Source organism: Neovison vison, chromosome 14 (assembly GCF_020171115.1).
Source record: "Neovison vison isolate M4711 chromosome 14, ASM_NN_V1, whole genome shotgun sequence".
In the NCBI taxonomy this organism is placed as follows: Eukaryota; Metazoa; Chordata; class Mammalia; order Carnivora; family Mustelidae; genus Neogale; species Neogale vison.
In genome coordinates, this window is record NC_058104.1 from 8,829,766 (window position 1) to 8,855,025 (window position 25,260).

Sequence of the window (25,260 nt, forward strand, 5' to 3'; positions counted from 1 at the left end):
GGTTTCACGTACCACAGGGACCAGGCTGGCAGCGGCTCTGAGCTTGTGGGAGACCGGATCGCGTCCGGGGGAGCGCTCCCTGACCCCAAGGTGGGCAGGGGGCCCCGGGGTGGAGTGGGGTTCAGGCCAGGGATCCGCTCCCTGCTTTGTCTTACAAACATTCCCCTCCTAGAGAAGCAGGGTTCCCCGGGAGCCCCCCAAGTCCCTGCAAGCCCCTCTGTACCCCCCCTGTCCCTGGTCCTGACAGGGTCCTACAGCAACCGGGCCCTGATCTATTCCCTGCCTCAGGTCTCCCTGACCCTCCCCAGGGAGCTCTGCAAACCCCCACCTCTCTCTGGAGCCCCCAGCTCTGCAGGGGCCACCGAGCTGATTAGGCGGGTGCTGAGTGCTTCTGAGAGGCGGAGGATGATCCCTCGAGGAGGAAGCCGGGCCCACCCTCTCCCCAGTGCGGGCAGGGGCAGAGCTGCAGGCCCGGCGGGGCTGGGTCTTGGGAAGGCCGCATTAGCACAGCCTGGAAGGGCGAGCTGAGTTCCCTGAAAGGTTCTGCGGTTGGGCCCAGGCTCCGGGCAGCCCCTTCCTCACCCAGGCAGAGGAGGCTTCTTCCTGGCTTGGCAGGTGGCACTGGCCGGGATGTCCCACAAGCAGAACCAGAGAAGGCATGGAGTGACAGGCGTCCCCTCCCCCACGCGAGCGCTCATCGTGATTGGGGTGCTCTCTGAGCCTGGCTCCAGGACCATTCTGCACCCCCTGCCCCGGAATCTGCCACGTTCCCATGGGGGCTTGCCGCTTGCACCGCTGTCCCCACATTCTCCTGGGGCGAAGGTGCGATGAGGCGTGGGGGGTGTGTGTGTGCAGTCGCTGTGTGGACCCGGCCTCTACCCAGCCCCCGAGCAGCCCGCGGGGAGTAGTGCTGGTGCCCTAGTAACAGAGGAGCCGGAGGAGGCTACTGTGCGTGGAACGAGGGCAGTCGCCCACCCGAGAATTCTGTGGGAGGCCGGCGTCAGGACCCCGTCCGCGGACCGTCTCCCAGCGCCGGACGTGGGGCCACAGGGCTGCTCTTCCTGGGTTGAAGACCCAGGAGCCCTTGCTGCTCTAGCACGTGGCCAGATTTGAGTAGGGATCCTCCTGCCGCCCTCAGGCCCCCGTGTCCCTCACAAGGTCTGCAGGGTCAGGACTCCCCCTGGCCAGGAACACCCCGGCTGGGGTGGCGGGGGGCGCGGCGGGCAGGTGAGAGCTCACATCCTGAGGCCCTGTCGCCATTGAAGTCACACCCGGCCCCTGCCCCCAGGGGTCAAAACCGTCTCTAACTTCTCCACCCCTAAAACAAGAAAAGGTCCCATCGCGCGGCCCCAGTCAGAAACACTTTTTTTTTTTCTCACTTAGTTATCCTCCTCACCTGTGAGGGCTGGGGACTTGAAAACAGGAAACGACCCGGGATGGGATTTTGTCACCTCACGTAGATACACATGTGCCCACACGTACCCAGACGTGCAACGTGCTGACCACATCCGCAGCGAGGGGGCCTGGGCCGGGCGCGTGTGGAGACACTTCTGCAGGCCTGAGACTAAAACCAGATGTGCAAAGACAATACGCCCCCGGGACGCAGACCCCAGAAGGGGGTCCCAGGGGTCGGAGAGGAGAGGAGGCCCAAGCGGGCTTGGGGGTCCCTCTCATCGAACTCCTAAATGCCCCTCCGCGGCCCTGTGCCCCAGAGAGTCCGGGAAGGGGACGAGGTTGGGGCCAGCTTGGAAAGGCCTCTCTCCGGCCGGAGCATAAAGTCCGTTCTCCACGGAGACGAAGCTGTTGCGGGTCGAGGCGGGCAGGGGCGCCCAGCGGGCCAGCGGCTGGGGCGGGAGCACCAGGTCCAGAGGGGCCGGGCAGTAGCGGCCGGCGGGGACGGCCGTGCAGGGCGCGCGCAGAGAGACCAGGGGGACTTGACCGGCCGCCTGCAGGGATGCCGGGGAAGGAGGCCCAAGTCAGGCTTTGCTTCCCAGATCCTGCCCTCCCCCGGCTGCGGCCTCTCTGCTCCCCAGTCCTCACCCTTGCTCGCGCCTGGGGTTGGGGGCTGGCGAGGGGCGTCTGGGCCTTGCTGACAGACCTGGCAGAGTGAGCGGGTTAGCGGCGGAGCAGGGGGCGGGCCTGCCGCTGCGGGGGGTTTAGACCGGGCCCGGCGGGGGTTGGGTCTCACCAGTGCCTCTGCCGATGCAGGAGGTGGAGGAGGTAGACACAGCCAAAGAGGAGGACCCCCGACACCCCAAAGATCCCGGCCAGGTCGGCCCGCAGCATGGGAGCTGGCGTCGGGGCAGGGAGCCCTGGGTACAGACAAAGGGGCGTACCAGACCGGTGGCTGGAGCCCCGGCGTCCCTCCCGGGCCCCCCCAGCCCCTCTCCTCCGCCCCACCTTGGTCTGTGCTGAGGAAGAGGCTCCCGCAGGCCTCCTGGGAGCCCTCAGGAAAGGAAACAAACTTGCAGCAGAAGGTGGTGTTAGCGCCCGAGCTTCTCCCCTCAGATCCTTCTTCCACAGCGAGGGAGATGCTGGTTTTGGTCTCCCAGTGGGCCCGGCGGACCGGGGACCACTGCTGGATGCCGAATTCTGGATGCAAAACGGCCAGCCTGGTCCCTCCGGCACCATCAGGCCCCCCCGAGCTCACGGTCACCAGGGAGATGGAGCCGGAGCCCAGGAATCCGCAGCGGACGATGAAGGACGGGGGCGCAGCGGCCTCCATGTGAACCTGCACCCACACCTCAGGAGTCCCTGCGGGTACAGACATGGCAGGGCCCAGGGCCAGGCCTCCCCCCTACCGCCCCGTCCTCTGCTTCTCTCCTTGCCCCCAACTCACCAGCAGTGATGCAGAACGTCAGCAGCACCGACAGCAGGGCTGGGGCCCGGGGCCGGTCCATGGCTTCCCTCCGGCCCCCGCTTCGGCAGCTGTCGCGGCGGGGGCAGCACTGGGGCTTCCGTTCTCATGGCAGGAAGTTTTCATGGGTGAGTGGCCCGGGGAGCCGCTGGGCTCGGTGTTCTCCACACCCCTGCCCCACTTCCTCTTCTGTCTGCCCCGGCTTGGCCAACACAGGGCAATGGACCCCCTTTCCTTGTGTGACAAAGCCACGGCGACAAGGTCCTCCCCGCGCCAGAAACTGTGCTGCCCGTGAGCGGGGGCCGCGGCTCAGGGTCCTTCCCCAGCACTGTGTCTCGGCAGCCACCTGGGCAGGCCCTGGAAGCCCGGGGGGCGGGAGAGGGAAGATCCAGGGGTCTCTGGTCTCTCCTTAGGAAGTGTTAGGGTACGGAATCGCCCACCCCTCAATGAGACAGAGAACACTCTCGATAATGCCAGTCACAGAGCGAGGTTTATTTCCAGCTCGCTGGGGTCCAAGTATCTGCCCAGCGCAGCGGGTTTCAACAAGGACCCCGAGCACTCAAAGCCAAGGGTTTATGTAGCATTTTCAAGGCACTTCTTCATAGCTACATACACATCTTGTGCCCCACTTGGACAGTTTAACTTTGTTTAACCTTTTGCCACCCCGGCGTCACCCTGGAGCCATCCTGGTGGGTTAAGTGAGATTTAGGTTTAGAAGAAATTTAACTTTATTTACATTTCCTTCTGCCTCAGCCTCCTTCAGTTTTATGGTGCGACCTTAGGCCTTGTGAAACTGAGCCATTTGTCTCTGGAAATTGGGCCATTGAAGAGACAGCCCTTTTTGTTGTAAATCACCAGGACATTTGCAAACCAAGGGAGACTCCTGTCTTGCAGGACTGTGATCTCTGCAAGTGAACTACTCGTTTTCCTTTAACATCTGGTCCCTGTGGCACCCTCGGCCTAACCGCCCTGGTGGTATAGGATTAAGTTGTTTTTCCAGGTTTTAGCTACTTTCTCTTATCTCCAGTTATGTGGGCGTGTGGGCTGGTTAGGGACGCTCAGTAAAATGGCTTCCCGGCCTTCAGGATGGCCATTCTGATGCTAACCCACTCTTAACAGTGCAAGGTGCCGGCTTTTGCTTTGCCACGATGGCTGTACTTAGGTCAGGGCTAGACTCGAGGTGGGTACAGCCTTGTTTTTCTCGGCCTCCGCACCTGGAGCTGGTTTCTGGGTCTTGTTTTTAAGTCCCCTGGGGGAGGGGAGCGGGGACAGTAAAATAGGTCCTTACAGAAGAAGCTTCTGGTCCCCTCCTCCCAGCTAAGGGGTGGGAGAAGGTGCAGGAGTCTGGGGGAAGCCAGCAGGGGTGCGAAGGTGAGAGCCTGCAGCCCGCAGCCTCTGCTGACTCTAGCTCAGGCCTCTTTCCCGCCTGCGGCTTCATCACGTCCATCTGTCCACCTAGTGTCCCCTCTTGGATGCCCGTCACGAACCCACCCCAAACTGCCCTCTGCCCCCTCTGCAGCCTCCCCCCGCCCCAACCTGGCAGTGGAGGGTAAGGGGCTTCCGGTGGCTTGGGCCGGAGGCACAGTCCCCTGGGGCTCTTCTTGCAGCTCCAGCCTGTCCCGAAACCCTAAGGGCTTCCCCTCTGACCACCTCCGCTCCTCCTGTCGCTTCCCTGACTCAAGCCGTCTCTTTCCACAAAGCATCGCTCCGAACCCGCTCCCGCTTCTGTAAGTTCACAGACCAGACACGCGCCGGGATGCTGCTGCGAGCGGGACGCTTTGCCTCTTGTCCTGGCCTGTGCCAAGCTTGAGGGGACTTTGGTGAACCAGGTTAGAGCTGAGGGCCTGGGCCGAGGACTTTTTTGGGCTAAGGTGTGGTCAGAACCGAGATGTGGCCCGGCCCCAGAACCACGGTCCTGTGAGGCCACACTTGCCTGCGTGCCCGTTCCAGTGCGTTCGATCCCATGTGAGGCAGACCCCAAAACGGCTCTTGGACAGACGGTTTTCCCACCCACGACCGAAAACTCAGGGAAGCAGGGCCTCCGGGTCAATCCCTTCCCTGCTCCGGCCCAATGAACACCCTGTCAACCCCGTGACCTTCGCTCGGATCCCACGGACCCATCTCCAAACCTGACCCATTCCCGCTGGCGCCACTTCCTCTGCTGCCATTGCCCTCACAGGGCGGGTGCCCAGCTCGGGGCGGATGCGGAGCTCAGGGACGTTCGCAACCTCGGCCTCCGCCGCCCTGAAACCCTCCCCACGTTGCAAGGCCCAAATCCCACCACCTCCAGGAAGCCTTCCCCGAGTGAACATTTCCTTCTCGAACAACCCCTGACCGGTGGTGGGCCCTGGGCTGTGGCTGCCTGGGGACGTGCTGCTGGGCTGACGCTAAGCCCTGGGGGGACAACGGTCTTTGAGAGCCCGAGCATGGGAGGGCAGAGCACAGCCTGGCAGGTGGGACAAAAAGCGGCACAACTACTCCCCCACATCTTCCGTTTTGTCTTGTAAGCCACACTGTGCCTCAGTAAACTCTCACTGTAGGCGATTTAAAACAACATGGAGTAGTTACTTTCCCACTCCTTCCCATTCCCCTCCCCCATGTTCTCATGAGGTTCAGACTGTCCATATTTGATCGTTTCTGGATTTTGTGCATGACTCAGGAAGATCAAATTATAAAAATAACATTCTGAGTTTTGCTTTTATCCCAAACTCTACGAAGGGCTTCCTTTTAGCCCCTGAAGAATTTAATCTGGGGACGGTGGAAGACAGGGTGACCTTTCGGGTAAGGGGCCGCTGTTCTGAAGGGCCACCTTGACCATAAATGCTTACAAATGACCTACTTCTGGATCCTCTTTCCTGACCCGTCGATGCATCTGCTAAGTTCTGTTTCACTTCCGTAGCGGCCCGAGTAGAACGCTTTTGTTTTGATGTGATGACCCTTGTCCTTCCTCAAAACTCTCTTGGCTATTCCTGAATGGTTTCCAGAATTTTGAGCTCCAGAGACATGGGTCATTACAGCTGCCACCAGAAGCCCGTTATCATCGGGCCCGCGTTTGCTGGGCCTGTTCCCTTTTGGACCCAGAGGCACACGTCCGCGGACACGGGTCTGATCATGGCCGCCGGCAGCTCGGGCTTTCTCGGTGAGGTTCCTGCAGCCACACACCGCTCCCGTCCCGCTGCGGTAATAACCGCCCCATCAGCCTCCGGAACTGGGCCCGCGGGGCTTGGACTGGTGCCGCAGCTTCCTAGTTCTGCAAGCTCGGACCGAGCCGCCTCGCCTCGCGGGTTACACTCTGCCTCCCAGGCTGGCTCCAGCCCTCCGGGAATGCTGCAGACCAGGTTTTTTTTTTCTTTACGATCTTATTTTTAAGTAACCTGCACCCCCCACGCGGCGCTCCTGCTCACAGCCCCGAGATCCGGAGTCGCGGCTCCACGGACGGAGCCAGCCAGGCGTCCCTGGTGACAGTCATCCTAGGAGACCCTCCCCACCTGAGTCTGCAGAGTGAGGCTCGTTAACTGATCCTTCTCACAAGTATTTTAAGTGTTGTGGAAAGGCCATCTGTGTGCCCCTGTCAAGGGAGCCATGAGCGCAGCGCCAGGGTGTGCACCACGGGCTAAGGGTGCTCTGAGCAGGTCCCGCAGAGCAGCGCCACACTCGCCGTGACCGCCTGAGGAAGTGACGCGCCCTGGGCGCAAGGCTGGTACCCGGTGAAGCCGGGATTGGACAAAAGTTTTAGCCCCGGGACCCACACTGTTACAACTGTGCCCAACGGCCTCCCCCACATTGAAAAATGTTAACTGACAAGGTTTTGATCAAAATCGAGTGGTCTCTGCTGCATCCGTGAGAACCTGCACTCAGGCGCACGGCCGGGCTTGCCCCATCCCCGACGCGCGCTGCTTCTCCGGGACAGATGCTCTCTTCCTCCCGCCGCTGCTCCCCCACGCAGCCCCTTGGCGGGCTCTCCCCTACCGCGGTCAAGCCCATGCACGCTCCTTCAGGTTCCCCAGGATTCAGGGCTCCTCAGCAGCCCAGGGGTCTTCTCTGGTGTCCCAGGCTCCCTCCGGCTGGTCGGCCCCTCTTCTGGGCTCCCCTCCCGGCTGACCCTCACCCTTCGGGACCTGCGTCTCGGGCCAGGCCAGCTCCACACCGGTGCCTCACAGGGAATCTCTGCTCGAGAAAGACTCTTGTGGGTCCTTTCCAGAACTTGTGTGCCGCCCTGCCCCAGGCAAGCACCTACAGAGGTCAAGGAAGACTTCAAAATGTCTCCTGAGAAAATAAACCTTCCCCAATCCTGCTCCCTTGTCCTCTCCGGCCACCGCAGAACAACAGACGCACCTTTCATCTTCCAACATCCCCAGGCAGTGCTTGCTGGAATTCAAAACGCAGGATGACTTACCTGTTAGCCCGAGACTTTTCTCCGCAATCTGAAAAAAATCTCTCCGCTTTATGATTTAGGAGAGGATACCACCAACTCCCCTTCTGGCAGAGCTCCTGGTCTCAACAAAGATTAATAAGAAAAGAGTCTTAATTGAGCAATATTTAAAATAATTAAAAGCTACTATTCGGGGCACCTGGGTGGCTCAGTGGGTTAAGCCTCTGCCTTCAGCTCAGGTCATGATCTCAGGGTCCTGGGATCGAAACCTGCATCGGGCTCTCTGCTCAGTGGAAAGCCTGCTTCTCCCTCTGCCACTGCTGGTCTTGCTGCTCTTGCTGTGTCTTGTCAAAATCTTTTAAAAAATAAAAACTACTGGTAAATGTTTATATAATTCTTTCACCTGACAGACATGCCCAAACTTTTGGAGTCTTAGGACTCCGAAGTTCTGGTTTAGTTACTAGCGCGCCATCACGAACCGCCCCACATCTAGTGTGAACACTCTCTAGTGCTCAGACTCCGGGGTCAGGAATTTGGCAGAGGCTCAGAACCGCTGAGGCTGGACGACTCAGAAGCCGGGCGTTACGGTCTGCCTCACACGCGAAGCTCGTCTGGGGGCTGATACTGGACGTGCGCGGACTTCAGCGAGGGCCGCTGGCTGGGCCCCCAACCATGGTCTTTCCATGTGGCTGCTTCGGACTGTCCCACAATGGGACACTCCCCGAGTGTCAGGAAACGGGACGTTGGAAGCTGCTGGTTTAATTCTGGGCTCAGGGCCCGGCAGAGCATCGCCAACACGTGCTCTCAGTCAAGCGATCACGGAGCTCGCATTCCCGGGGAGAGGACCTAGACCCGGCCCTCAGCTAAGAGTGTCACAGTTTGGGAGCGTGATGCGGAACTTGCCTGTTATTGAAGACGGAGGCTCCGTTCGCCCCCCTGCACTATCTGGGTGCAGAAAGACCACGTTTACCGAGCTGCTGAGCTTCTTTCTCCATCTCGGAAGTGACCTCAGCTTGGCTGGTATTTAGATAACTTGGGACTCTTTCTCCTCCTGGATCCTTAGTGACCTCCGTATCCTCACCTTCGTTTTCCCCTCTGTTCGCAGATCCCTTGGGAAGGGCTCCTCTCCCTGGACCTGTTCCCCCTGAATACAGATCAAAGTCCTCCGAACGGGTCAGCTGCCTTTCCAGACAGACTCTTAAACCCAGCTTCAGCGTCTGTCTGGGGGAGACGGTGCTGGGGAGGAAGGGAAGAGGAAGAAGAAACGGGTTCGGCTGAGCGACCAGATCACAGGAAGTCAGGGTTCCTTTTGCACAGATCACCGGCGACTGGCTGTATCCAGCCTGGGACACCAGGGGGAAGACCCGAAGTTAAAGCAGATGCCCAGGACGGTAAAAAATGGAAATCACCTGTAAACGGAGGCTGAAAGGCTTAAACAGTCCAAGTAGAAAGCGACGAGAGTGTCTGCACGTATCTGGGTGCTTGTCGGGGGGCAAAGAGAAAGCAGAGGTGCTGTGCCCTCCCAGGAGAACAGGAACAAGGGCGTTTCAAGGAGGCGGTTTCCGGAGGCGGCCCGAGTAAGAGATGATGGCGGCCATGAGCGGAGAGCGTGGTGGATGAGGTTTTGCGGAATGACTTGACAGGACTTGGTGAGGGACTAGCTGAGGCAGACAAGGTCAAAGGAAAAGGCAGCGTCGAAGTCTTGGGTTTGGGGGTTGGACATGCAGAGGCCCTTTCCCAAGTTTCCTTCTAACTCAGACACAGATTCTATACAATTTCAAGTTATGATAGGTGTCTTGGGGCTGAAGTCATGAATTTCCCTGGATGGAGGCTGCCACGGTGTACGGCCTGTTCACCGTGTAGGTGAAACGGGCCACCTTCAGCCGATCGGGGTTCTGTCCACCCCCCTCGGTGTGCGCTGTCCTCACCAGGAAGGCACCTGGGGGCACGTCCAGGGCCAGCGTCCGTCCATCTGTACACCAGGCCATGGGGCAGTGAGGCAGAGCTGCTTAAGACACCAGCAAAGAACCCGATGTGATCAGTTTAACAATCTCAAGCCACACCCTGGGAACCAGCTGCTTGAAACAGGTTTATTGAGGTAGTCACTGGGGCACAAAGGCAGCCGGGAAAGCTGTTCCAAAAATACAGAAGACTACTGGGCTCTTTCCACTCAGCACAGGGAGGCAGAGCCTCTCCAGGACTGAGGTGAAGCCCCCACCCCCCCAGACACAGCAGAAAAAGGCCCCGTCCTCAACACAGGGACAGAGCCAGGGAGCGTTAGGAAGGACAGGACGCCCAAGGCTTCTCCATGCCAGCGTCATCAGAGGAAAGGGTTAGGTTAGGAAGGCGCAGCCCACCTCTCCTTCCCAAGGACCGGGGTGGGGCCTGGAAGTAATGGTGCCTTCTGCTGTGTTCTCCCGTGGAAGTAATGGTGCCTTCTGCTGTGTTCTCCCGTGCGCCTTTTCCAAGGTGAGGTGGGGAGTGGAGGTGGGGAGGGGCCCAGGATCCTGTCAGAAATCCTGTAACAAGAAAGATGAAAACAGAAAAAACAGCCCAAAGGGCAAAGAGGTGACGACAAGCTCTTCCCGGCGACCCTTCTAGTTCTCCTCCTACCCTCCCCCCACAGCTACTCCTGAGCTTCCTAGAGCAGCAGAGAGGGCAGGCCACGGCCTGTGGCCTCTCTCGCCACCTACTGCCCCGGCACACGGGTTACCCGCCAGCACCTCCCAAAGACACGCGGCGCCTCGTACCCCGCCTTCCACAGGGGGACACTCACCTCAAGGTTCAGCTCTGTGGAATCTAAGAGGTCCAGCCCGTGCTCGCTGGGGGAGGAGTACTGCGGGGACGGGGCGCAAGTCAGACGGGCCCTTCCGTCCCACCGCAAACAATAACCACAGTGGGTCCCTGCACCCGCGGGGGGAGGGGGGTAGAAAGGGACCGTGGGCAGGAGGCTCAGACCCCACCGTGCCGCCTCTCCTGGTTTAACTGAGTCCCTTACATTTGTTCAGTTTGGAACCACAGACTGGCATTTTCCCTGAGGGATCTTTAGGAAAGACCATTTTAATAGAGGCTTTTTGCTCCCCAATCTCTGTTTGAAGACATCATTGTCCCCCACTACCCAGTACAAAACCCTCCATTCCCCTGAACTGTTCTATTCTGCCTTTTTTTCCTCCAGAAAGAACAGAGAAGGGAGAGCAACAGCAGCAGACCCAGAATCCTCCCCAGTTCACAAGCTCCCTTTTTGTCAACATTCTTCTACACATTCTCCCTGATTTTTATTTGTAGTTTTTTCTTTTTTTTTTTTTAATAAACATATAATGTATTTTTATCCCCAGGGGTACAGGTCTGTGAATTGCCAGGTCACAAGCTCCCTTTGAAAGATGCAGAGGCCGAGGAGGTAAGAGAAGCTAACTTGGGGCGCCTGGGAGGCTCGGTCAGTGGTAAGTGTCTGCCTTCTGCTCGGGTCATGGTCCCAGGGGCCTGGCATGGAGCCCCTGCTCAGCGGGGAGCCTGCTTTTCCCTCTCCCACTCCCCCTGCTTGTGTTCCCCCTCTCTCTGCCAAAAGATAAAATCTTAAAAAAAATAAAGAGACACAGCTTGACAAGGTGGTGCGGCCAAGGACTCACATCACCTCACAGCTTCCTTGTGCGCCTGCGGGAGCCGCTCGCTGCTGGGGAAGCAGGTTGCAAGGGCGGGGGGAGTGAGGGGAGGACCGGTGGGGTCAGGGTCCTGCCATCATCTCTTAGACGGAGATTAAGGGCGGGGCGAGTGTTATTTGAGTCCTTTTTGGTATTTTTAATTGTTCTTCCCTCCCTCCCTTTAATAAAAGTCCAAGCAGAGTACAAAGCAACTTACAAATCTCCCTCCTTTACGCTGTGATTCTTTAAAAAAAAAAAATCCTGACCAGCTTTCAGAGAAAGGGCAGTGTCAGGGCAGCAGAGGAAAGCCGTTCTGGCTCCTCGGTCACGGCGGCCTCCAGTTCTAGGAGGAGGAGGCAGGCCGGGCCGCTCACCTTGTCTGCGTCTTGCCATTCTTCGCTGAGCTCGTTGTGAACTTCCAGCTCATCCTCGTCCTCTTCCATCAGGCTGAGTCTGAGGACCGCAGCGAAGGGGGGGGCGGTTCACGCTGCTGTTCACACAGGAGCCCAAGCCCGGAGATTCTCTGGGAGGCACCGGGGGAGGGGGGGCGGGCAGCAGGGGTAGGGGTGCAGGGAAAGGGCTCCGGGGTCCCGCCCGCTGCTTGCGCCGGAGCAGCTCTCCTCCGGTCAGTGCCGCACGCCGGGGACACACACTCCCGGGAAGGAAGGGGTCTGTGATTCCAACACGTCCAAAAAGCAGGGGCACAGAAGCAGCGGGGTAGGGGAGAACCCCTCACGGGGACCGCCAAATGCGAAGGGGGGATGGCACGGGATGAGACGCTCACCGGGTCAGCCGGGGGCTCAAACCGGGACGTGGAGGGTGGAGCAGAGTCCGGAAACGCCGTGGACTCGAGAACCTTGGCCTCTGGTTACCTGAGAGGGGCCGGCTGTGGGGAATGAAGTAGGATCCGGGATGGGCATCAGGAGGGGGCGGCGGGGGGTGTTACGAGGGAGAAAGAAAATCTCAAGCTAAGACAATGGGAAAGGCACAGGGACGGACCCAGAAGGACGGAGTGCCTCGGGGGCGAGGTTGGTGGTGGAGAGAACAGAAACGGCAGCATGGAGGCAGCCAGACACCGAGACCAGATGCCCGATGCTGCCGCCCTCGGCCCTCACCCTTGGGTGCTGTGCTCCGGTTCTGAGCTGCCCTCTTCCTCTGCCTCTCCCAACCCCCTCAGAGGCTGCCCCCTCTTCACGGCTGTGGAGGTGAGGGTGGGTGAGGGGGGGATGCTGGTCAGCTGGAGGCTCTCTTCCTGGGACGGACGGACATCCTCCCTCTGCTGCCTGGAGGGGCCTGCCGAGAAACAGGTGTGCGTCTCTTAAAAAAAAGAAAAGGTGGGGGGGGCGCCTGGGTGGCTCAGTGGGTTAAAGCCTCTGCCTTTGGCTCAGGTCATGATCTCAGGGTCCTGGGATGGAGCCCGCAGCATCGGGCTCTCTGCTCAGCAGGGAACCTGCTTCCCCGCCAGCTGTCTCTCTGCCTACTTGTGATCTCTGTCAAATAAATAAATAAAACCTTAAAAAAAAAAACAGGTGAGCATATTCACAGCCGACCAGGTACTGCCACAGATGGCTTCCTACGTTTTCAAGACCTGCCGACGGTCTGGTTCGTGAAAGTTGAGAAAGAAGAGAATGGAAAACCTCTATGGCCTGGTGACGTTGGACTGAAAAGGGGTATAACCCTGCGTTCTCAAAAGGCTTACAACATGGTATCTAGGACTTGTTCAAGGAAAACAAAAACAACAAAAAAAGGCTTAAAATGGCTGTAGAGTCTGGGGACCAGAGCCACGAGGACGGGAGCAGCAGGGCTAGCGAGAACAGAAAAACGGGACACTAGATGTTCTAAAAGCCAGGAACAGCGAGGTGACCGCCGTGCGGCGTGCTGATCTGAAAGGGAACCCCGGGGCTCACGATGTTAGTCTCTCCTGCAGAGACCTGAGAAGGCAGAAGCGGAGGAAGAATCCAAGTTTATCTCAGAAAATAAATCCTTAAAAAAAAAAAAAAAAAGCCAAATTGAACATAAAAATAAGCCACACGCATGACTCTGCCTCCCCGGGGAGGACCAGGCGGATCTTCCCCCTCTCCCCAGCCTCGTCGTGGTGCGATGCCCACGGCTCAGCCCTTCGGCCTCCCCCGTCCTCCGTCTGCACCGGCTTCCTTAACCGCGTGGGCAGGTTCACATTTTTAAACACGAGCTTCCAGATTTATCTCAGGTGTCTGCCTCTCCCCTGAGTGCCAGACCCCCGTGCCCAGCTGTCTGTCCAGCATCTTCACCGGCAACGACGCGCTGGTGCTCAGGCCCTGGTCTGCTCAGGCCCCGCATTCCCCATCTCCGCCGGCAGCCGTGCCCCCTCAGTACCAGTTGTTGGGTCAAAATCCTTTCTACCGGCCAAGTCCACCCTCCACTCCTATCTCAGAGGCCACATCCGGTCTGTCAGGACATCCCATCGGTGATTCCCCGGAAGTGTATTCGGGATCCGGCCACTTCTGCCCACCTCCACCACGCCCCCCAGTCGGCCCCCTCCACCGCTTCCTTGCTGGTGGCTTCTGCCCTTGCCCCTCTCTGGCCAGTTTCTCAACCCAGCAGCCAGAAGGATCCTTTAACAATAGAAAGCAGGTCCTGTCACTCCTCTGGTAAAAGCCAGAGTCTTGACTCGGCCTCCTGCGCTCTGGGCTCCTCCAGTCTCTCTGGTCTGATGTCGCACATCCTCTCTGGCTGTGCTCAGAACATGCCAGGCACACGCCGAGTCTCAGGAGGGCACTCCTGCCTCCCCGCTGTCTGCTCACCCCCTTCCTGCCTCCCACCACAGCACACAGCACAACCCGCCACTTCTCTCAAGGAGAGATTTGTCTTTTTGTGCACTGCCCTGTGCCCAGCACACGGCACTTAATCTGGATCTGCTGAATGAACAACGGAACCCGTCTTTTCCGTTTTCTCCTGCCTCTACAAACGCGCTCTTTCAGACAACCCGATCCATACATCTGCTCAAGCCTTCCCGTGTCCCCCTCGGGCCCTCCGCCAGCTGCTCGGCTGCTCCTTCCTCCGTGCAGCTCACGTAAGTCTCAGCCGTTTCTCAAGCTCCAGTTTCAATCTCATCTTCTTGGGGAAGCCTTCATCAGCTTCAGATCAACTAAACTCAACGGGATCCCTTCCTTCCCTGAATTCTATAACGAGCATCTGTCGATTCTCAAAACCCTCCGAAAGTTATCGTTCACAGGGGACTATTCATTATTTATATTTTCTATAAATGTATTTTCTCTATTAAACGGCTGCTTGAGGATCCTTCCCAGCGTGTGAAACACCTAACACAGTATCATGCACAGACTAGGTCCTTAACAATTATTAGTTCACCGATCAAAGGAGTTTCCTGGTGATAGAAAAATACTTTTGTGGAGCCTGGGTGGTTCAGTGGGTTAAGCCTCTGCCTTTAGCTTGGGTCATGATCTCAGGGTCCTGGAATCGAGCCCCACATCAGGCTCTCTGCTCGGCAGGGAGCCTGCTTCTCCCCCCCCCCACCCCGCCTGCCTCTCTGCCTACTTGTGACTTCTCTCAAATAAATAAATAAATAATAAATAAAATCTTAAAAAAAAAAACTTTCAAGTGGTACACAAAAGACATAAAAATATTAACGCTCTACCTCGCTCTAGTTCACATCATATACAAAAATTTACCCAGAATGGATGACAGGCCAAAGTCTAAGAGCTAAGACTAGAAAACTTTTAGAAGAAAACACAGGTGTAAAATCTTCGGGATCTTAGATTAGGCAATGACCTTTCAAGCTATGACACCAAAGTACAAACAACAAGAGAGAAACAAAATAATTGGGATTTCTTCAAAATTAGGAAACTTCTCTTTTTCTTTCAAGGAAATGAAAAACACCACACAAAGTGGGAGAAAATTTTTGCCTCTTGTATCTGGAGTATATAAAGAACTCTGACAACTCAACAAAAAGACAACCCAATTTAAAAATGAGCAAGAGAAAAACCCATAGCGAATATCATTCTCAGTGGGGAAAAGCTGACCGCCTTCCCACTGAGATCAGGAACACGACAAGGATGCCCACGCTCGCCACTGTTGTTCAACGTAGTACTATAAGCCCTGGTACTAGCAATCAGAAAGCAAAAAGAAATAAAAGGTATTCGGATTGGCAAAACCATCGTCAAACTCTTTCTTCACAGATAACACGATACTCTGTGTGGAAAACCCCAAAGTCTCCACCCTTAAATATAATATAATATGAGTAAGAACTCATACAGCAATATGACAGGATACAAAATCAATGCACAGAAATCAGCTGCTTTCTTATATGCTAACAATGAAGCTGCAGTAAGAGAAATTAGAGAGTCAATTCCATTTACAATAGCACCAAAACCCGTAAGATACCTTGGAATAAACCTAACCAAGAGGTAAAGGACCTGTACTCTAGGTGATAAGGGGAATCTGTTTTCTAAGGTGGCTGACCAACCCAGTCAGGGAATCCCAGTCCTGGTCCCGGTCCCATTCCAGGTTTTCCCTCCTGCAGAGCGGGCAGCAGGCACAAAAAAGTGCCACATATACAAAAATAAAAGTGTATAAACTACCTCCTTTGTGCTCAAGACCTTTGTTTGAGCTCAGATCTTTGGAGATCACTGAGCTAGTGGCGTTAAATAAACCTCCTGTCCTCCAAGATCTCCGAGTGCCGCTTGGTTCTTCCGTCAGGCGACCCAGCCCAGGTTCCCTGACCACGAAACCCAAACACACTGGCCCATTGTGTGGCCACTGGTTTGGGGACAACGGCGGGGCGGTGACAGAACACGGTTTGTAACAGAGAAGGCGCGCCCTGCCTACTTTTCGGCAGTCTCCCACCTGGTTGCCTCGGACCAGGCCTGCCACATTCACCTGTCACACTCAGGGAGACTTGACAGGTGAGGACTGGGTCCCAGTGTCGGATTACGGTAAGGCCTGGGGCCCCAGGACCAGACAGGCCCTCCCGTAGGGTGGAAGGGGAGCCTGATCACCGCCCAGAGACCTCTTAGAGGTCTCACCGGTAGGGACTCCTGGGCACGGGGGGGAAGGTGGGTCTCTCAGGTCAGGAACCTCCTGAAAGGGGGGACAGAAAGGGATTTCTGAAAGGAATTCCCCAGGTCAGGGCCTCCCACCAGGGAGGAACTGTAGTAACTTCGGTGTGAGTGCAGGAATGAACGAACAGCCTGTTTGTGTTTGTGGCTCCACGGTCTTGGGGTTACGGAGTCTGAGTGGGTCCCAACCTGTTTCTGTGGTGACCTCACAGAGTCTAGGGCGGGCCCTTCAGGGCGCCAGTCTGGAGTTTATACGGACTCGCTATGGCTAAGAGGCCCCCAACTCTCCTCCAGGAGGGCAGACAGGTGGGCGTCTGGTTGGTCTCTCCTCTGGAAGGGCACCCACCCTTTGTCTCTGCGCCACCGCACGCGGGAACATCACTACAGGATCGGGGCAGAGTAAACCTTTGGTCCTCGAGACCATGATCAAAAATTTCAAGGAGGGGTTTTCAGGAGACTGTGGAGTTCAGACATATCCTGGCCAGTTAAGAACACGATGTGAGTTAGAAAGGCCCACGTTTGGGACGCCTGGGTGGCGCAGTTGGTTGGACGACTGCCTCCGGCTCAGGGCGTGATCCTGGAGTCCCGGGATCGAGTCCCACATCAGGCTCCCAGCTCCATGGGGAGTCTGCTTCGCTCTCTGACCTTCTCCTCGCTCATGCTCTCTCTGTCTCTCTCTCTCAAATAAATAAATAAAATCTTTAAAAAAAAAAAAAAAAAAAAAGAAAGGCCCACGTTTGATGTCGGATGGCCTTCGGAAGGGACACTGGATGTCCCAGTGGTTTGGTGGGTGTGGTGAACGGTTAGAGGAATCAGGACACCCTGACCAGTTTCTGTGCACTGACTCCTGCCTAGGAATTGCCCAGACCCTCCCCCACTGGGGTGCGATTCACCTACAATAGGCAGGGACAGGCCAGGGTCTTAAATGCCTCATCCGAGCAGCCCAGAGAAGCCCGACAGAAGCCCCGGCCTCCACAGATCCTAGCCGGAGATCCTGAGGATGACCCAATCCTGCTCCCCCAAGGCCGTCTACACCTGGTCCCCCCACGGTTCCGGACACTCCAGCACCATCAGTCTCCCCGGTACCCCAGGCCCAAAGGATCCACTTTCTCCAGGACCAGCAGCCAGGCTGCGCCCCAGGCCGGGCACAGGCGCCCTCCAAAAGCCAGCATGAGAGATGCGAGAACCTGAGAGGCAGGATGAGGACGGGACAGTCCTTCCTGGAGGTCTTACGAGGCATTCTCCACCGCCCACCTCCTTAGCTGGAAACATAACACCCCATCCCACGCTGAGAAACCACAGGCTACGGCACACCTCATGGAATCCCTCTTCGTGACTCACCAGCCAACCCGGGAAGGCTGCCAACGGTGACTCCGCACCCTGCTCCACACGGAAAAGGAGGGCGACAGCCAGAGGAGCGGAGCGGAACCCAGAGGAGCACGCACCGGCGGGAGTCCCGGACCCTACGGCTTGGGCTAGCACAGCTGCACCCAAGAAGTGCCCCCCACGGGACTTCACCACAGATGAGGGACAGGGACAGGCCTGCATCCACCGATCCCAGGAGGCCTTCCTCCAGGGAATCCGAGCAGGAGCTAAGAAACAGACCCTCCGTTTGACCCCGAGGCACAGGAAAGCCAACAGATGCGAAACACCTCCTTCGTGGCTCAGGCCACCCCAGACAAAAAAACAACTTCAGAAACTAGAGGGTTCCACCGGGATAGACATCACCCTGCTGAGAGAGGTTGCCAGTAACGTCTACATGAACAGGGAGGTCACAGCCGAAAGGGAAGCCAAAATAAAAGCCAGTCTCCCCACTGCCCTGAGGAAAAAGGACACAAAAACAGGGAGGCCCTGACCACCAACAAGGAGGAGACCCAGAACCCCCTTAGCAAAGGATCAACGTACCTATTGCAGGGAAAGGGGACATTGAAAAAATGAATGTCCCAGCCGGGGGAAGGCTCAAAAGCCCAGCCGCTACCAAAAAACCCCAAGAGGACGACCTCATAGGCCCGGCAGAAACACTCAGACTGAGGAGGACCGAGCTCTCTCCTCCTTGGCCCCCAGGAGCCCGTGGTCAGAATAGAAATAGGGGGTCAACCAGTGACTTTTAGGGTTGATACTGGGGCCGAGCGCTCTGCTGTCACCTCGCCAGTGACCCCTTTCAACAAAAGAATCACCGACCATCCTTGGGGCCACTGGGACGTGGGCAATACAACAGCCCTTTGGCCAGGCTCGTCAGTGTAAAGTCGGAGGCCACCCTGACTAAAAACGGATGCTGGGTGATGCCAGACGGGCGCGTCTTCATTCCAACACAACACGAGGGCATCCGGTCGAGGAGTAGCACCAACTCACCCATCTAAAAAGGAACCTGCATTAGAGGCTCCTCCAGAAGCACGATGGCATCAGCGAGCCGCCGGCCCTGCGCCGAGCCACCAGCGAGCAATGCACGACATGAGCTAAAAATAATGCTTGGCCTGCACCGCGGCGCCCGCCAGGCGTCCAGAGGACGGGAGTAAGCCCTTTGGAAGACCCAGAAATAGACCTCACAGCCGTGCAGCTGAGCAGGGGGTTCAGGTATCAACTAGTGATCGTGTGCGTATACTCCTGCGTGGGCCGAAGCCGTCCCTAGCAGGACAGAAGGAAGCCGAGAAACAGCCCGAGTCCGGTGGCGGGAGACCGGGCCCCAGTTCGGCCCGCACCGCCCACAGTGCCGACGAGCCCGCGTTTGCAGCAGACACTGTACAGGTCCTAACCACGTCCCTCCGCGTCACCGGGAGACTCCGCACTTCTCACCGGCCCCAAAGCTCAGGGAAAGTAAATGAATCGCAGCCTCAAGGGAACCGCAGCGAAGTTCTGTCAGGAGACTAACCTCCCACGGCCAGATCGGCTACCCCTGGCCCTCCTGTGTGCCCGCTGCACACCCAGGATGCTAGGTTTCTCCCCTTTTTCTTTTTTTTTTTAAGATTTTTATTTATTTATTTATTTGACAGAGAGAGAGAGAGATTACAAGTAGGCAGAGAGGCAGGCAGAGAGAGAGAGGAGGAAGCAGGCTCCCTGCTGAGCAGAGAGCCCGATGCGGGACTCGATCCCAGGACCTCGAGATCATGACCTGAGCTGAAGGCAGCGGCTTAACCCACTGAGCCACCCAGGCGCCCCGGTTTCTCCCCTTTCAAGTTAGTGTGTGGACGGCTTCCCCCAGGAAACTTGTATCAGGTTGGGGATAAAAACCAGACAACTTCAGGCCCTGGGGGCCACCCTAAATAAATTACAAAGATACACCATTGAAAGGGCCCAATCTCTTTAGGGTCCTGGGTACACTCCTTCCAAGCGGGAGACTCAGTCTGGGTCAAAGACTGGAAAAGGGACCCCCTCAAACCACAGTGGATAGGGCCTCACTCTGTTGTTCTAACCACCCCTCCTGCCCTTACGGTCTCATACGTCACTAACGGGTCCACCACTCCCGAGTAAAAAGCGCCCATGGCCTGGACGAGGAGCCACGCCAGCGGCAAGTCCTGCCAGCCCCCACAGACTCGCCCCCGCTTCGGCTTCGGCAAGACCCCACCCGCTGATGGACACCTGCTCGCCGCGCTCCCTCGCTCTCATCGGCGGGACAGCCCTCACCCTCGGAGTCGGCCTCTGCAATGTTCCCATTCTGACTGGACTTCTTCCCAGAGACTTGCTATTGTTGTTTACTGGGTGATCCTAGGGTTCATTACTGCACTTATTTGCCCACAGGCTTTACCTGCTGTCGGGCTAGCCACAGTGGCTCCCTCTAAGGTCATGGACCCCACTTTTATCAGCCCTCAGCTGTCTACTCCCAACCGCATGTCACTATGGTTTGCCTGACCCCAGTCAGCCCTGCTCTTCCGCTACCTGGTGTGCTGCTCCCCCTCCCTGCCCTTAGCTTGCCCAGCCTGGCAGGAGGAGGGGGCAGAAGCTCGCATCACTGTTCCCAGCGAATGGACTTTCCGGCTTATCCCCCTCAATCCTGCGCCAGTGCCCCCACTGACTTCTTCTTCCACCTGGGATGGACACACACCAAAGGCTGACCTCCACTTAATGGGCCACCATCTTCTTGATAATTAAGTCCATGTTCACCCCGAGCCTTGAAGTCAAACCCCAGAGGGAGACAAAAAATAACTCGCCCTGGCACATCCCCGGGTCCCCCATTCACACCCAGCAAACATCGGCAGCACCGCTGGTAGGTATGATTAACGCCGCCTACCAAGCGGTTAACCACTCAGATCCACCCCCAGCGTCTGACCGCCGGATCCGTACGAAGCCCAGTCCCGTCCAGTACCTGGTGTCATCCTCAACCAGTTCACCGTGTCACTTCCCACCTCGGCTCCAGGAACCTCATACTATCCCTTTCTGGCCCTCGTACCGCTGTGTGGAAACTCTTCCTCTCCTGTCACAGGCCCTAGTCAGGTCTGTGCGCCTGAGGACACAATTCCTGGCTTGTGATCAAGGTGTATACGCCCGCGTCCCCCCCGCACAGTCAGACACACGCCCGTCTCTTACCTAATCTTTCAGTCCTTCTGGGGAGCGACGCTCCACTACCTGGAGACCTCCTCGGGGCCCCTGATGCCCCCCCGGCCACCATTCCCCTGCTCGTGAGCCTGCTGGCCGCGTCAGGAGCTGTCCTCGGTGCCACCGGTGTCGGGATGTCACAGGTTCTGTACCCGGGGCTGGCTCAACAACTCACAGCGGGTTTTTCCACCCTTACTCAGTCAGGCCTGGCCCTGTAGCGCCAACTCGATTCGCTGGCCTCAGTGGTCCTCCAAAACAGGCGTGGCTCAGCTTGCTCACGGCTGTGCAAGGGGGACTCTGCCTCTCCTTACAGGAGGAGTGTCGTTCCTATGCTGGATTGGGGGTGGCCCAAGAAACCCTGACCCTGACCCAGTCCCAGGATGGAGTAACTCACCGGAGGGAAGCACTCCAGCGGACTTGGTGGGATTCCCTCTCACAGTGGGTCCCTTGGTTCGCCCCCGTCTTGTGCTCCCCCTCACAGGAGCCTTCCGTCCTTGCATATTTAATGCCTTTATTAGGCTTATCACTGCCAAGATCAGACTCCACTTACTCCTTACTCACCACCGCCCCTTGGAAAACAAAGATGATTCCCTCTCATCTAGGGGTTTAAAGGGGCACCAAAGCAGGGAATGATAAGGGAAGTCTGCGTTCTAACGTGCTTGACCAATCCCGCAGGGGAATCTCGGTCCCGGCCCCAGGGCCATTCTGGGTTTTCTCTCCTGCCTCACCTGCTGCCGGCGCAAAAGTACCACAGATACAGAAGTACAAGTTTATAAACTACCCCCTTTGTTTGTGCTCAGGGCTCAGACCTCTGGAGATCACTGTCCTCTAAGCCTGCCAGCGTTAAATAAACCTATCCTCCAAGATCTCCGAGTGCCGCTTGGGGCGATCCCGTCCAGGCTCCGTCACATAGGATCTACAAAACACTCATGAAAGAAACCGAAGACACAGAAAGATGGGAAAATATTCCATGCTCATGGATTGGAAGAATAAACATTGTTAAAACCACTGTGCTGCCCAGAGCAATGTATACTTTCAACACCATCCCAATCAAAATACCAATGGCATTTTTCAAAATGCTGGAACAATCAATCTTAAAATTTGTATGGAACCAGAAAAGACCCTGAACTGCCAAGAAAATGTTGAAAGGGAAAAAAAAAAAAAAAGGCAAATCTGGGGACAACACGTTGCCTGACTTCATGCTTTACTACAAAGCTGTGATCACCGAGACAGCATGGTACTGGCACAAAAACAGACATATAGACCAGTGGAACAGAGTCTTTGACAGAATAGAAACCTTTGACAAAGCAGGGAAAAAATACTGAATGGAAAAAAGATAGTCTGTTCAATACACGGTGCTGGGAAAATTGAACAGCTAAATACAGAAGAATGAAACTAAACCATTCTTTTATGCCATACACAAAGATAAACTCGAAATGTATGAAAGACCTCAATGTGAGACAGGACTCCATCAGAATCCTAGAGGAGAACATGGGCAGTAATCTCTTCAACATTAGCCACAGCAACTTCTTTCAAGACAGGTCTCCAAAGACAAAGGAAACAAAAGCGAAAATGAACTTTTGGGACTTCATCAAGATCAAAAGCTTCTGCACAGCAAAGGAAACAGTCAACAAAACAAAAAAGCAGCCCACAGAATGGAAGAAGATATTCGCAAATGACACTACTAAGGGCTGATAACCAAGATCTATAAAGAACTCAAACTCAACACCCAAAAAACAGTCAAGAAATGGGCAGAAAACATGAGCAGACACTTTTCCAAAGAAGACATACAAACGGCTAACAGACACATGAAAAAGTGAACATCATGGCCATTAGGGAAATTCAAACCCAAACCACATTGAGATACCACCTTACACCAGTTAGAATGGCAAAAATCGACAAGGCAACAAATATTGGAGAAGTTGTGGAGAAAGGGCAACCCTCTTACAACTGTTGGTGGAAATGCAAGTTGGTGCAGTCACTTTGGAAAACCATATCGAGGTTCCTCAAAAAATTAAAAATAGAGCTACCCCATGACCCAACAATTGCACTACAAGGTATTTACCCCAGATACAGATGTAGTGAAAATAAGGGCCATCTGTATCCCAATGTTCATAGCCGCAATGGCCACAATAGCCAAAAGGTGGAAAGAGCTGAGTTGCCCTTCAGCAGACGAATGGATAAAGAAAATGTGGTCCATAAACACAACAGAGGATTACTCAGCCATCACAAAAGATGAATCCCCAGCTTTTGCATCAACTTGGATGGGACTGGAGGAGATTATACTGAGTGAAATAAGTCAAACAGAGGAAGTCAATTATCATACGGTTTCACTTATTCGTGACACATAAGGAATAACATGGAGAACTTTAGGAGAAGGAAAAATGAAGTGGGAGAAATTGGAGGGGGAGACAAACCATGAGAGACTGCGGACCCTGGGAAACAAATGGAGAGTTTTAGAAGGGAGGGGGATGGGGAGATGGGTGAGCCTCGTGATGGGTATTAAGGAGGGCATGGACTGCACGGAGCACTGGGTGTTATACGCAAACAATGAATCATGGAACACTACATCAAAAACTAATGATGGGGTGCCTGGGTGGCTCAGAGGGTTAAAGCTTCTGCCTTTGACTCAGGTCATGATCCCAGGATCCTGGGATGGAGCCCTGCATCAGACTTTCTGCTCTGCAGGGAACCTGCTTCCCTTCCTCTCTCTCTGCCTGCCTCTCTGTCTGCTTGTGATCTCTGTCAAATAAAACCTTAAAAAAAAAAAAAACTAATGCTATGTGGTACGGTGACTAACATAACCAATAAAAAAATAAGTAAAAATGAGCAAAAAGATTTCAATAGACATTTCTTAAAAGAAGATACAGATGGTCAACAAGCACATGAAAAGATGCTCAACATTACTTACGAGGGAAATGCAAATTTAGGCAATGAGATACTACCTCATAACCACTAGGAGATGGGAAAAAGGAGAAAGACAATGACCAGTGTCGTCAAGAATGTGGAGAAACCAGGGCCCTCATACACTGCTGCAGGGACTTCAGATGAGGCAAGTACTTTAGAAAACAGTTTAGTAGTTTCTCAAAACACTAAACATAGAAGGACCATATGACCCAAATATTTCATTCTTGGGTACATCTCAAGAGAATTAAAAACATGTACACAGAAAAATTTGTACATGAATGTCCAGAGCAGCCAAAACGTAGAAACCACCTTACGGAAGCAACCTAAGTGCCCACTGGTAGGTGAATGGGTAAAAGTACACGGTGTACACGTACGGCATACGGTACACACACACGACAGAATCTTACTCCACGGTGTACACGTACGGCATACAGTACACACACACGACAGAATCTTACTCCACGGTGTACACGTACGGCATACGGTACACACACACGACAGAATCTTACTCCACGGTGTACACGTACAGCATACGGTACACACACACGACAGAATCTTACTCCACTTTTATTAAAGACATCTGTGACAACATAGATGGACCTAGAGAGTATCATGCTAAGTGAAATATCGGACAGGCAAATACAAACAATGATAGAATTTTACTTATATGTGGAATTTAAAAAACAAAACAAACGAACAAAAGAAGCAGAAACAAAGCCATAAATGCAGAGAACTGGGAGCCGGCAGAGGGGCGGTGGGACATGCGACGTGGATGCAAGGGAGAGAGGTACAGGCTTTCCAGCTGGGCAGTGAGGAAGTCACAGCATGAAAGGTACAGCACAGGGAACACAGGCAGCGGGACTGTGACAGCATTATGTGGTGAGTGACGATCACTACGCTTACGGCGAGCACGGCGTGATGTATAAAGTTTTTATACAGACTTACAGAATCACTGTGTGGTACACACGAAACTAAAGGGACTTTGTATGTCAACTAGACTCCAATCAAGAGAAAAAATAAACCACCCAAATATCCATCAGCCGCAAATAGAGAAATAAAATGTGGCAGAGCCATACAACAGAATATTATTTGGTCGTGGGAATGTATGAGGTACTGGGGTGCCCAAGTGGCTCAGGCAATTAAGCGTCTGCCTTTGGCTCAGGTCATGATCCCAGGGTCCTGGGATGGAGCCTGTGTCAGGCTCTCCGCTCAGCGGGGAGTCTGTTTCCCTTTCCTCTGCCCCCGCACCCGTCGCCCAGCTCATGTTCTCTTCCTAATTTTAGAGAAAATGAAAAAGGTATGAGATACTGATATATGCTAAAACACGGATGAACCTTGAAAACGTCGTGCTGAGTGAATGAAAGCAGCCACAAGAGGTCACACAGTGTGCGATTTCACTACATGAACGTCTGGAATAGGCGAATCCAGAGACAGGAAGTAGATGAGTGATTCTGCCTACGGCTGAGCGATAGAGAAGGTATTTTAAAGTGTTCACTTGAAAACACGTAACAACACATCAAACTTGTGATTTCTAGAATGTTATCACTTAAAACGAGACTCTATTTAAAAAGAAAATTAGGGCGCCTGGGTGGCTCAGTTGGTTAAATGACTGCCTTTGGCTCAGGGCATGATCTTGGGGTCCCGGGATCGCGTCCCGCATCGGGCTCCCTGCTCAGGAGGGAGTCTGCTTCTCCCTCTGACCCTCTCCCTTCTCGTGCTCTGTCTAAAGTAAATAAAATCTTAAGAAAAAAAAAAAAAGAAAATTAACAAAAAAACCCCTTAGATTATAAGACAGGTAGTGATCTGAAAGTTAAAAAAAAAAATCCATGAAGGTCATATAAAAATCTTTAAATCTCGTAAATAACAGAATACTAGATGCAAGTAAGGGCCCCCAAATGTATC

General features: G+C 55.1%; 2 protein-coding genes across 2 annotated transcripts in view; both read right to left on the reverse strand.

Moving 5' to 3' along the window:
• Positions 1-1,348: 1,348 nt before the first annotated feature.
• PVRIG (PVR related immunoglobulin domain containing) lies at positions 1,349-2,947 on the reverse strand. Its single transcript, XM_044233185.1, is given in 5 exon segments — positions 1,349-1,946; positions 2,041-2,098; positions 2,189-2,312; positions 2,401-2,797; positions 2,799-2,947. Coding segments are annotated over 5 exon segments (957 nt in total). The 5' UTR covers positions 2,901-2,947; the 3' UTR covers positions 1,349-1,670.
• Positions 2,948-9,326: 6,379 nt separating this feature from the next.
• Positions 9,327-25,260, reverse strand: part of STAG3 (stromal antigen 3) — a 38,398-nt gene continuing 22,464 nt past the window's right edge. The window contains 5 exon segments of the mRNA XM_044233291.1: positions 9,327-9,748; positions 10,006-10,065; positions 11,242-11,320; positions 11,652-11,753; positions 11,983-12,160. Coding sequence (XP_044089226.1) covers positions 9,740-9,748; positions 10,006-10,065; positions 11,242-11,320; positions 11,652-11,753; positions 11,983-12,160 — 428 coding nt within the window. The 3' untranslated portion in view covers positions 9,327-9,739.